The following is a 13,569-nucleotide window of genomic DNA, read 5'->3' as shown; positions in this document are numbered from 1 at the left end:
AGATGATAATATATATATAATTGGATTGGTTGCCCATAGCAACATCCCATGTGAAATAGAATTCCCATCTTAGTAAATAAACCCCACACTGTAAGAAATGTTGCAGGAACCTTTATTTCTACATTACGGAGGTTTTGCCAGCGTGCATGAACTGATCTAGAAAACTTTATGCTCCTGGAGATGCGGTATATCACATGCGATATATTGCAGGAAGTTTGATTGGCGTTTCCAGTCCCTCTAGCCCCCTAATTCAGACCATCAGATATACAATTGTATACCATAAGATATATCTCATGTGATTTATCTTGGCGTGATCAATCGCATGAGATATATCTTATGCAAAAATTACACCAAAGTGTCAGCGGCTAAGTCGGCGGCTTCCTTAGAGAGTGACTCTCTGAGGAAGCCGCCAACCTACCGAGGCGGAGAAATGCGCCAGCGCCGTTGGTACCAGGAAACTTTGTCGTATGGTCTCACACTGTCATCCCTAACTGCAGAGATTGCTCTCCTGATTGGAAGTGCTAACCAGCCGGAAGTTGCCCCTCTATAAGGAGACGGGAACATCCAGAAAAGTACTGCTATGTGCAGATAACTTATAAAGTGTTAACTATCTACTAACATTTTACCAAAGTTAGTACTGCGCAGGATGGACTCTTTCTCTAATAGGTGAAAGAATACTAACAAAAAGGACAACTAAGTTGACAAAGTAATTTCTAATAACAGAACTGAACTCTCTCCTCTATGAGAATTACTAATCAATTATTGTTAACATATTGACTCCAACAGGAGACTGACTATACAAATCACAATATACTAATTGGCTTTTTATATACTAATGGACTTTTACCTATTAGGTGTGAATTTTAGTAATGCCGGCATAAATATAGTTGTTGTACTAAACACGTTTATCTTACATTTACAATTTTTTTTTAGTATGTATATTTTTTGGTATTTTTGATCCTTTTTTTTTCTTTTATTTTGTCAATTCTGTGATTTTTCTATTTTCTGATATACTTGTTTATTGGTAAAATTAAAGGGATACACATATCCATATTCTAGCGCAGTGTATAGTATCTCTTTTTTTATCTGCTTTGCTTTACATAGTTGAGTATCTACGTCTGACTGCAGCTGGAATACAGGACGGTAAGATGAGATATATTGGTAACTCTGATACTTTGCGCATAGCCATTTTTTCTCTTTTTTATATTTTCTATTTTTTACTTTTTTTTCCAACGTTGACTCCCAGTTACAACCCTATACCACCTACCTTCTCTATAGATTCTAGGGTTTCTGAATATTTCTCCTCTGTCTGCTTTATTTCTAACAGACAACAGCTCCGAATGTCACTCTCTGTAGTTCTCTGCAAACAGAGCAGACAGGAATTTAATTAAGAATGACCATAAATACACATATCACCATTCCCTATTGGAATGGAGAGAACATGATAACATGGAATGTGAAATCAGACATCAAAACATACAAAAATATTGTGAGTAAAGGAAACTGAAAGCAATTTTATGTAGATATTTCACCACAATATATACACAATAACCAGTGAGTCTGAATACTTTACGGGTAGCGTCCATACATTGGGCACTGCAGCTTCAGCTTTCATTAGATCTTCATATACTTCATCTCCCTCATCCTCTATGTACACGCAGTCATAATATAACTCATCATCATCTTCCATCCCCGACTCACTGTAAGAGGAAAATAAGTAATGTAGTGTACAAGTGTGGAATTGTCAAGTAAGCTGCTAGTTAATCCGGACTACACTGGACCTAATATTTTTAGTATGCAGGTGAAATCAGAACCATGGGCATTGCTATAGCAGGAGCAGGGTGCCATTGCTATAGGATGATAGGCTTAGAGGCCCACCTCTGGGGTTTGACTCAACGGCACCAATCTTAAAAATGTGTCTTCCAGGTTCTCAAAACTTTTTATGGTCTTTTCCAGCAATGGACGTAAGGAGGAGTACTCCAAGTTACAGCACAAATAAATGTCCCTTTTATGGAAAGTAAATATCCTTTATACATGAATAATTTTCCACATAAACTTTTGGTCATAAAAGTCACAAGAAAAAACTTTCCACAATACATGAATTCAAACATTCACATATACAGTATAATGCAGTATAATAGGTATAACAGCTGATCTAATGGGAACTCCAGAGTTTGTGCTGTGGGGGATGGGTAATCATTTCACAGATATTACCTCAAATACAGTACAAATACACTGTAAAACACAGAAACACTGTATCATTCAGAGTACAGTTTATCTTACAACAATTTATAAAGTTTTATGATATGTTACAATTTCTACAATATTACTTCTCACTGGAAATATATACAGGTTGAGTATCCTGTATCCGGACATCCCTTATCCGAATTATTCCAAAAACCGTGGTTTTAGGAATCATTCGAATTTTTTTTTTAACCCCCCTAACCCTCTTTTCATACTTACCAAGTCCCCGGGCGTCCACAGCAGGCCTCCGGCATCTTCTCCAGCGGTCCCAGGAATGCATTGCGCGAGTGTGCCCGCGATTTGGCCATAGGAATCAATGTTAAATGGGCCACAGAGCCCTAATAGTCACCGTGAACTCTGAAATGGCCCCCACAATTGTTAACGCCACCCCACGATCAACGTCAACCCAAAGCGTGGCGAGCGCAGCGAGCCCGCGAGGGGCGGCGGTACGCGTCCTCCGACCTTTTCATGCCCTACTATCCACGTCGGCGTGGAGTTGAGAATAGAATAGTGTGGCGAGCGCAGCGAGCCACCGAGGCCCGAAGCGTGGCGAGCGCAGCGAGCCCCGCGAGGGGACGCCGATACCTTCACAGGTAAACGCGTCCCCTCGCGGGCTTCACAGGTGTCCGCTTTTCGCCACGGACACCTGTGAAGCCCGCGAGGGGACGCGTATAACTGTGAAGGTATCCGCGTCCGCTCGCCACGCTTCGGGCCTCGGTGGCTCGCTGCACTCGCCACACTATTCTATTCTCAACTCCACGCCGACGTGGATAGTAGGGCATGAAAAGGTCGGAGGACGCGTACCGCCGCCCCTCGCGGGCTCGCTGCGCTCGCCACGCTTCGGGTTGACGTTGATCGTGGGGTGGCGTTAACAATTGTGGGGGCCATTTCAGAGTTCACGGTGACTATTAGGGCTCTGTGGCCCATTTAACATTGTTTCCTATGTAAAAATCGCGGGCATTGAACACTAAAATTGGGTCCAATCTAATTTTTAACATTGGTCCCTATGGGAAATCGCGGCCATCGCGTCGCACCCGATTTTTAGTGCATCCGATGGTCGCGATGGGCGCCCTTCTAGGTAAAGAGTACCAAAGTATAATTTATGGCCGTTGGTTTCTCAGTGTACTGTATGATAGATACTGACATACAGTAGGAGCCCATCTCATCTATCTTCCTTAGGTCATGGCTCAGCATGGCTAGCCATGGCCATCCTTTTGTTCTCAGCTGATATACAATACATAGAACAATACAGTATGGGATTAGTAGAGTAATCCAATAACTAATTTAATCCTTTTGTAGGGATAGATGACAGTGGCTCCATCTGTAGGTGGGTTTTACTTGAGCAGACTCATATTTTATGTATGAGTTTACAAAATGGCTAAACAGAGTTTATATTCCTTATTCATACCAAATACACACAAATACTATTTTAATACATACTCAATCAGATCAGGTAGCGCTTTGTAGATGTCTTCATCTTGCACACTTTCCTCTGTTGGAAACGGCCTGATGGAACACAAAGGAAGTATTAGATATTACAAGGCTAAAATCAAGACCTGAAAAGCATCTCAATGTACAGTTAAGGCATACTTAAACAACAGCAATAGATGCTGACTCCGCTGGTCCAAAAAGTGGAAACTGCGATGCAAGGAAATTTGTATATTAACACAGTCACATGGCTCTGCCCTCCCAAAAAAAGAAAGACAACACGCCCCAATTTCTGTGAATAAAGGTCTTCCCCAGCTCCTCCTCACCCCCTTAACACCGCTGCCTGTCAATCAGGCAGTGGCAGAAGGGAAGTGCAAACAAAATTGAAAGGCCTGTTCTGCCCATACACAGCTGCAGATTACTAACAAAAATTACTTATACTGTATTTATAAAACAATATAAAAGAACAAATAACATAAAGGAGCGGATTCCAAGCTGGGAAGTAAAAAACACCACTAAGACATATAGTAGAAACTATGCGGAGCACTCAGAAGATCAGATAAATGCTCAGATCCATGGAGTGGTTATTCGGGATATCGGCATTCGAAATACCGACATTGGCATCTGGATAGACAGAATCCCTGCAAGAGTCAGGTAAGTATACATAACCTCCCCCTGCCCCTCCCTAACCCTCCCTCCCTGCAGATTAACCCTTCCTGCCATTGCCTAACCCTAACCCCTGTACCACACTGCCTAAACCTACCCCCACCCTGTAGCCTAACCCCCATCTAAAAGGCCCATACACACTGGGCGACTTCGAGCTGAAGGCCGCTCAAAACAGCCTGTTTGAGCGGCTTTCAGATCAAAGCCACCCAGTGTGTATGCCCCAGCGACGAGCGGTGAGCGCTGCTGCGCGCTCCCGCATCATTGCTGGGAAAGCTGCTCATCTGCTAGTAATACCAGCAGATGAGCGGCGTTGAGAATGGCTTTGCATAGCTCTGCGTTATGCAACGCGGTCCTCCAACCACCGTCGGCGCTGGGCAGGGGGAAAGCCGCTCAGTGTGTTTGCATTAAGCGGCTTTCCCCGCAGCGGTGATTTACATCATCGCTGTCCATACATGCTGAGCATAGTCGCCCAGTGTGTATGGACCTTAAGTGCTTAAACGTGGCCCTCTTTTCTGCAGCTTAACAACCACCCCCCCCCCCCCTTCCCCCCAGACAAATACAGCATAATACTGTTTGATGTATGTTAGGATAGTATACAATTAGGATGTTACCACATTACATAAGGTTTATTCTGACCACAAAGATGTAATATATATTTTACTGAGATAATTTCTCCAAGTCATAAGCGAGGACAGTTTATCACTTTGATTAAATACTGATATACTTTAGTTCTTATTGGGTTTTCTATGGATGGACAATAAGAATATGTCTCCCTTATCTTATCTTTCCTCATAACAGAGATTTTCCTGAAGAATTAATATTCAAAAATGGTGGACGGTGGAGGAGAGGTGAATGGAGGCGGCCTAGGAGTGCCGAAGAGGACCGCAGCGACCCCTGTGGCACAGGACCGCAGCGACCCCTGACTGGGACAGGCGGCGCCACAGCAGTGGCCCTGACATGACCGCCAGTTGCGGCGCTCACCATCGGCCCAATAGGGCCCACTGCTGCGACAGCGCATAAATTTCTGAACTGCAGGCCCTGGCCACCATTCTCCAGTAGACTGTAGGGGCCCGTCTGCCCTCACTCGAAATTAGAGCTCTGGACAAAACCCAGTGGACCTCAGCCCAGAGGGGGCCCAACTCCAGCCTCACAGACCCCCCCCCTCCCCCCACACCCCCACACAAGCTTGGTCTCCCTCCAGGTGCGGCTCCAGCCAGGGCCCCTGACACACTGGTAATAATAAATAATAATAAAGCTGATTCTGATTAATCCACCCTCCACAAATTGTATTGCACTACAGTAATCTACATAGAGATATATATATTAGATGCTCTGGCAGCCTTTTCTCCTTTGATGTGCATTATTGTATATTCCTGTCTGTTATGAATCGACCTCGCACTGAAAGTGGCCTAGAGCAGTCATGCGGCAATGACCTTAGGGCAACGGTCACCCTGTGTACTATAATGGAGTTGAGTGAATTGCCGTGCATATAAAACACTTAAATGATAGGACTGATGGGCAGATTGGAGCTAAATGAAATCCCACACACAATAAAAACCTACTTTTACTGCATTCTGCAACGCTGGTAACATTGTCCTCTGACTGTAATCATTTTTTTATACAAAAATTAATTTTCCAATTAAAGGAAATCTTTCCACGTTCTGATAAATTCCTGAGACGGTAACTTATCTGAATATAAAGAACTGAACCACCACAAGAAATGACAAGATAATAAATATAAATAATTGAACCATGGCAGTATAAAAGGAATATTCTTAGGCTTGGACCACACATTGGGGCAGATGTATTAAGCCTTAAAGCGGTAAAACTAGGGTGATAAAGAGTCCAGCCAATCAGCCCCTACCTGTCATTTTTTAAACCCAGCCTGTAACTTGACACAGAGGAGCTGATTGGTTGCAAAGGGGGGTTAATTTTTGACCTTATGGCCAAAAAGTAAACGGGCGCCTGAAGGGGTGTTTTGTCAAGCTGCTCCTGCTGGGGGGTGTCAACCCCTAAGGGATAGATAGCTGTCAGCCAGACAGCGAAACCTGTCAGGAGCACCTGCTGATTTTACCTTGTTTTAATACTTCTATTTGGTATTGGACACCATATCCTTCGAGACTTATATCACCATCACTATTTCTGGGCCAGGAGCTGAGAAAGGTATATTTCTTCTACTCTCGGATTCCACCACCTACCAATACGGATTACAAATACGTGCAATCGTTGCGGACACCCCAATTCCAATCTGGGGTTCATCCACGTCCTCCAGCGTAAATAAAAATCCAGTGAGGTTAATGGACCCAACAATCATCCAGCCCTACAAATTAAGCCCAAAGGAAGAAAATATCTCCAGGATTTTCCACTGAGACTCTCCATTGGACTCCATACCAATAAGTATCCTGCCATCCCGCTGAACCAATGCATTCTGTGCTTGCATACGTTGGCTGCGGTCCAGCAGGATATGTGTAGACGGTCACCTAAAAATACATGGGTAGACTCCTTCCTGCCAAACAAACTCCATTGAACGGGACCTGTTAAACCTCAATGTGGGGCCCTAGCCTTATTTTTTATAATATATATATATATATATATATATATATATATATATATATATATCAGATATCACAGGATATTTCTAATTACTCGTTTAACATATTTGTCTTGTACTTTATAGTATGAATAGAAAATTACTGACCTGATACCACACAACTGGGCATTAGGAGTATGGGAGAGCTTGGATAATGTCTCTATAACCTGCAAACAGAAGAACAATAGAACATAGGTTTTTGTAAAATTAAAAAAAAAAAATATTACAAATAGAATGAATATGTATTTAGAACATACTAGATGATAGTTAGAGTATTATGTAAGTATTATTTCCCACAATCATTGTATGTACAGTCATCAAGGTCAAAGCATTCACAATCTGTAAAATCTCTGCTCCGGACAAAAGAGTTACCAATGGATGGAGTTGATACCAGTGCCACACAAGAGGTTGATAAAAAAATGGAGGATCTTGGACTAGGGGTAAGAATTTGTAGATGGGTAGGGAACTGGCTGTGTAATAGGGAACAGAGAGTGGTTGTGAATGGCGCAGTATCAAATATGATACCAGTACTAAGTGGAGTGCCACAAGGATCGGTACTAGGGCCCATTTTATTTAACATATTTATTAACGATATTGGGGTGGAAATATTCAGCAAAGTTTCCATCTTTGCTGACAACTCAAAATTGAGCAGAGTAATTAGATCAGACGATGATGTCTCCTCGCTTCAGAATGATTTTAATAAACTGGACATAAAAGTGGAAAATGAGGTTCAATGTCGATAAATACAAGGTAATGCACCTGCTGAGACAAAACCAACGTGCTAATTATAACCTAAGCTGGGAGGCATTGGGTAATTCAGAACTTGAAAAAGATCTAGGAGTCCAAATAGATAACAAACTGGGGTGTAGCTCTCAAGGTCACATAGCAAGCAACAAACAAGGCAAAGAGAATACTAGCATGTATAAAAAGGAGTATGGAAACTAGGGGCTCAAAATTAATTATGCCACTGTACAAAGCATTGGTTATTTCACATCTTGAGTATGGAGTACAATTCTGGGCCCTGTACTATAAAAAGGACATCATAGAACTGGAAAAAATCCAAAGAAGAGCAACAAAACTAATAAAGGGAATGGAGAATTGCAGAACACAAAGAATGTACACCAAAGCCCCATACACACAATAGGATATAGTAAAGAATATCATGCCACGCACTGTAATGCCCATTACATATTATGCCATATAAGTGCACTTACCTACATGTTCGTTGTCAGGATTTACATGTTCGATGCCAGGGTTTACATGCTCCATGCCAGGGGGTTACATGCTCCTTCACACAGGGGAAGGGGGTCATGCTCATTGCCACAGGGACTACATGCTTGTTGCCAGTGGTAATTACATGCTTATTGCCAGGAGGGATTACATGCCTGTTGCCCAGGGGATTACACACTCATTGTCTGGGGGGATTACATGCTTGTTGCCCACATATAATGCCCCCCTTAGTTCTACATACATAATGCACCCCTTAGTTCTACATACATAATGTCCCCCACAGAGCCACACATATAATGCTGACCCTTTAGTGCCACATACATACTGCCCACCATAGTGCCACACACATAATGCTGAATCTTTAGTGCCACACACAATGCCCCAATAGTGCCACATACATACTGCCCCCCATAGTGCCACACATAAAATGCCCCTGTAGTTCCACATGCTTAATGTTCCCTGTAGTGCCACACACATATAATGCCCCGATTGTATACACAGTGGCATGTATATATGACAGAGCTGCCTGGAGCCTGCCACTAGCTGCCGCTGCCAGGCAGAGGAGGGAAGGAGGCACCTGGGAAAGCAGCTCCCATTGATGGGCGGAGGGGGGGGGGAAGCAGCCACTGATGGGCGGAGGGGAGATGGAGGTGATGGGCGGAGGGAGGAAGTAAGGAGGGAGTAATCATACCACTGTGCAGAGGCGGGATAAAGTTGCAGCTGCCACTGCCGGATGTGAAGGAAGCGTCGGGCAGGCGGCGCACGCCTATGATGGGAGGCCGGGAGGCCGGCCCAACAGAGGGTGGATTGGGTCGGCCTGCCGGGATTTCTCCCGGTATCCCGGTGGCCCAATCCGCCCCTGCCTTGGGACATAGCTACCTCTGAGTGCTATTTCTTCAGATTCACTATTTTCTATTTTGTACCCTGTATCTAGTAGATTAAGGTGTTTCTGCTGTGTGGATCTGTTTATAGCTGCATGCTGGTTTTATTGTGCACTCACTAGTCATATTCTTTTTCTTTATGTACTGTAGGTAGAAAGAGATTTAAGAGACAGGACCGTTGTGTATTCTTGTATTGTGTTATTATGGAGTTTGATGTTTCCGTGCAGGGCAAGCATGTTAGAACTGTTTGTGTTTGAGGTTATGTTACACCACACACACACACACACACACACACACACACACACACACATAGGGGGTTATTCTGGTTCACTAGCAAAGGCACAATCACTCTCTAATGGCCAAAACCATATGTACTGCAGGTGGGGCTGATGTAACAGGGTAATGTGCAGGGTAATGGCCCCCATACATTAGGCCGACTTGTCTAAGGGACAAGTCGGACCCAATTCTCCTGCGAGCCGCCTGGCAGCTCCCCGTGTGGCTCACATACAATGTGGCACTTGATGTGCCATTTTTTACATGTGATAAATCGCATGCGGCGCACACACGTCGCCGCCGCCCGCCCCACTGTCACCGGCACACACACACACACCCCGCTGCAGGAGGTCGGACGTCATTGTACACCTCTGCACGTCTGACCTCCTGATCTGATCCGATGCGCACGGGACTGCGCATCGGAACAGATCAAATGTCACACACATACGATTTCGGGCCAATTTATCGGTCCAAGTGCTGAAAAACGCGTGGAATCGGCCCAAAATCGCATAGTGTATGGGGGCCTTAAATCCTGGCTGCTTTATTTTTACACTGCAATATAGATATCAGTTTGAAGTATAAACCCCACCCAAATCTAACTCTCTCTGCACATGCTACATCAGCCCCACCTGCAGTGCACATGATTTTGAGAGTGATTGTGCCTTTCCGAGTGAACCAGAAAAACTCCCATAGTTTGAGGGCTCTGCTGTGGAATTTAGTGTAGAGGTGAATTTAGTGCTTGTTGCCCACATATAATGCCCCCCTTAGTTCTACATACATAATGCCCCCCTTAGTTCTACATACATAATGTCCCCCACAGAGCCACACATATAATGCTGACCCTTTAGTGCCACATACATACTGCCCACCATAGTGCCACACACATAATGCTGAATCTTTAGTTCCACACACAATGCCCCAATAGTGCCACATACATACTGCCCCCCATAGTGCCACACATAAAATACCCTGTAGTTCCACATGCTTAATGTTCCCTGTAGTGCCACACACATATAATGCCCCGATTGTATACACAGTGGCATGTATATATGACAGAGCTGCCTGGAGCCTGCCACTAGCTGCCGCTGCCAGGCAGAGGAGGGAAGGAGGCACCTGGGAAAGCAGGTCCCATTGATGGGCGGAGGGGGAGGGGAAGCAGCCACTGATGGGAGGAGGGGAGATGGAGGTGACGGGCGGAGGGAGGAAGTAAGGAGGGCGTAATCATACCACTGTGCAGAGGCGGGATAAAGTTGCAGCTGCCACTGCCGGATGTGAAGGAAGCGTCGGGCAGGCGGCGCACGCCTATGATGGGAGGCCGGGAGGCCGGCCCAACAGAGGGTGGATTGGGTCGGCCTGCTGGGATTTCTCCCGGTATCCCGGTGGCCCAATCCGCCCCTGCCTTGGGACATAGCTACCTCTGAGTGCTATTTCTTCAGATTCACTATTTTCTATTTTGTACCCTGTATCTAGTAGATTAAGGTGTTTCTACTGTGTGGATCTGTTTATAGCTGCATGCTGGTTTTATTGTGCACTCACTAGTCATATTCTTGTTCTTTATGTACTGTAGGTAGAAAGAGATTTAAGAGACAGGACCGTTGTGTATTCTTGTATTGTGTTATAATGGAGTTTGATGTTTCCGTGCAGGGCAAGCATGTTAGAACTGTTTGTGTTTGAGGTTATGTTACACCACACACACACACACACATAGGGGGTTATTCTGGTTCACTAGCAAAGGCACAATCACTCTCTAATGGCCAAAACCATATGTACTGCAGGTGGGGCTGATGTAACATGTGTAGAGAGAGGTAGATTTGGGTGTTTTATTGCTTCTGTGCAGGGTAATGGCCCCCATACATTAGGCCGACTTGTCCAAGGGACAAGTCGGACCCAATTCTCCTGCGAGCCGCCCGGCAGCTCCCCGGGCGGCTCACATACAATGTGGCACTTGATGTGCCATTTTTTACATGTGATAAATCACATGCGGCGCACACACATGTCACCGCCGCCCGCCCCACTGTCACCGGCACACACCCCACTGCAGGAGGTCGGACGTCATTGTACACCTCTGCACGTCTGACCTCCTGATCTGATCCGATGCGCACGGGACTGCGCATCGGAACAGATCAAATGTCACACACATACGATTTTGGGCCGATTTATCGGTCCAAGTGCTGAAAAACGCGTGGAATCGGTCCAAAATCGCATAGTGTATGGGGGCCTTAAATCCTGGCTGCTTTATTTTTACACTGCAATATAGATATCAGTTTGAAGTATAAACCCCACCCAAATCTAACTCTCTCTGCACATGCTACATCAGCCCCTCCTGCAGTGCACATGATTTTGAGAGTGATTGTGCCTTTCCGAGTGAACCAGAATAACTCCCATAGTTTGAGGGCTCTGCTGTTGAATTTAGTGTAGAGGTGATACACTATGACTAAGCTAGGTTTAGGCCATGCACAACAGTCTTGATTTTGCCTCCTTACAGGAACCTGTAAAGCTGGCTATACACTGGGGTGTCTTCTCCTAGCAGAGAAGTCACCCGCTATCCCCCCTTGAGCCGCCCGGACCTTTCAGGGTGGCAGGACTGCATGTGATATATCGTATGTGGTCCATTTGCATACGTTGGTTCATCTTGTGGCCTGAAGGTGAGATGGCGCGATGCCAAGTAAGCAAGTGTACACCTAAATAGCAGCAGTCCCCCCCACACCTTCACATAAGCACACTTCACAGGAAACAACTTTCAGCCATAACAATTCTCTAAACTAAGCCACTGATTAAAGCAACTGAGGCTAAATAAAAATGCTGCATTTGTAATATCAGTCAAATTCATCTAAATATAACATCAATTCTATTGTGTTCATACCCATTTGCATTCAGAATTACCCTTATATGCGCTGTAGTGAGTATTCCAGTTCATTGATTTCAAAGCATGTCAATATCCACTTGTATGGGGGCAAGTTTTGTTCAAGTGTGAATATGAACGCATTCCATGTATATTAACAGTATATACCAGTATATAATCAGTGGGGTGTTCTGCATGTGAACCATATATCTAAGGTACAGTACAGATTAATTTATCAATTGCATTTTTCATGCCAATGCCTAATACTTCTTTCTTTCTTGTGTATTTGTGTGTTGACCACTAGAGGGAGCTAATTGCTTGGTTCTTACATCATGTTTCCTTTCCTGTAACAAGTAATCAGTATATACTGTACTTTTAACTGGTTTTGGGTCATAAAACCAATACTGTATACAATACTTTTTATTCAAAAGATGTTGCTGTTAAATTGCCCATAAAATAGATGGTATAAAAAATGTCACAAATATGAGATGTAGATCCTCCTTTCTGTTTGCTGTGCTCAGAAGCAATAAGGATTAGTATATTATCCAGAACCCTGCATGCTACTATGACGTGGGGTATCGTTGTTCGTTTCATCTTGCGTAAGTAAGGTTTCCCTCCCATTATTACCGTGTGCATCTAATTGTTATTGCCCATATGAGTATAAACTGGTTTTCTAGAAATGTGATAGGTAGCGATTTTTGGTCAACTGTATTGTATTATATTAGGTTAATTTGTTGGAGATACTGGACACACTGTTTACTGTATTCATTTAATCTGTTACATTACTGAAAGTATTGCCGCGGTAAATACACAGCATGTAACAGCTATCCGCCTAGGTGCAATATCACCTGTAATGAATGATTGAAATGGCCACTTAAGGCTAACTACCACCCTTTAAATAAAGCCTCCAAAGACAACCAGGTTATCCGTCTTGAAAAAGTTCCCATTCGACTGAAGGGGACGAAACGCGTTGACGTCACTATTCACCTGGAGATTCACGCAAGCAGACTTCAGTGGTTCCACAGCAGCAGCGCAGCTCTCTACACGCTGTCGACTACCTGCCGCTACACGCTGATCTGAACCTCTCAGCCGCATCCACCCAGAGCCGGTCACCGCTGAGTGTTTATTATACCAAGCCGGCTGAGGCACAGCATCCCCGCTCGCTGCCGGCCACTGACCGTTCTCACAGTAGCAGCGCAGCCTCCATACGCTATTGGCTGATTGCTGCCTCACGCTGACTTCACCTCTCAGCCGCAGAAACCCAGCGCTGTTAGCTGCCTCTGCTAACTGCTTTCCACGTCATAACAGCACAGGTAAACCTACTGGCTCACCGCCGTTATCCGGACCCAACAAGTCAACTGAGTGCAGCGCATCCCCCCCCCCCCCCCCCCCCCCCCCCCCCCCGCTGCCGGCCA

The 13,569-nt window shown here is 44.8% G+C and overlaps 1 protein-coding gene across 5 annotated transcripts in view; it reads right to left on the bottom strand.

The window, feature by feature from the left end:
• VAV3 (vav guanine nucleotide exchange factor 3) overlaps nt 1-13,569 on the bottom strand; it is a 222,268-nt gene that overhangs the window by 94,172 nt on the left and 114,527 nt on the right. For all 5 annotated transcript variants that reach the window (XM_083156897.1, XM_083156900.1, XM_083156896.1 and 2 more), the window contains exons 3-6: nt 7,037-7,095; nt 3,685-3,750; nt 1,589-1,700; nt 1,268-1,360 (exon numbers count right to left, since the gene is read on the bottom strand). In XM_083156897.1, coding sequence (XP_083013023.1) covers nt 1,268-1,360; nt 1,589-1,700; nt 3,685-3,750; nt 7,037-7,095 — 330 coding nt within the window. The remainder of the gene's footprint in view (nt 1-1,267; nt 1,361-1,588; nt 1,701-3,684; nt 3,751-7,036; nt 7,096-13,569) is intronic.

Source organism: Crinia signifera, chromosome 8 (genome assembly GCF_055691185.1).
Source record: "Crinia signifera chromosome 8, ASM5569118v1, whole genome shotgun sequence".
NCBI lineage: Eukaryota > Metazoa > Chordata > Amphibia > Anura > Myobatrachidae > Crinia > Crinia signifera.
The sequence above is the reverse complement of the archived record's forward strand: the minus strand, read 5'-3'. Positions and strand labels throughout refer to the sequence as shown.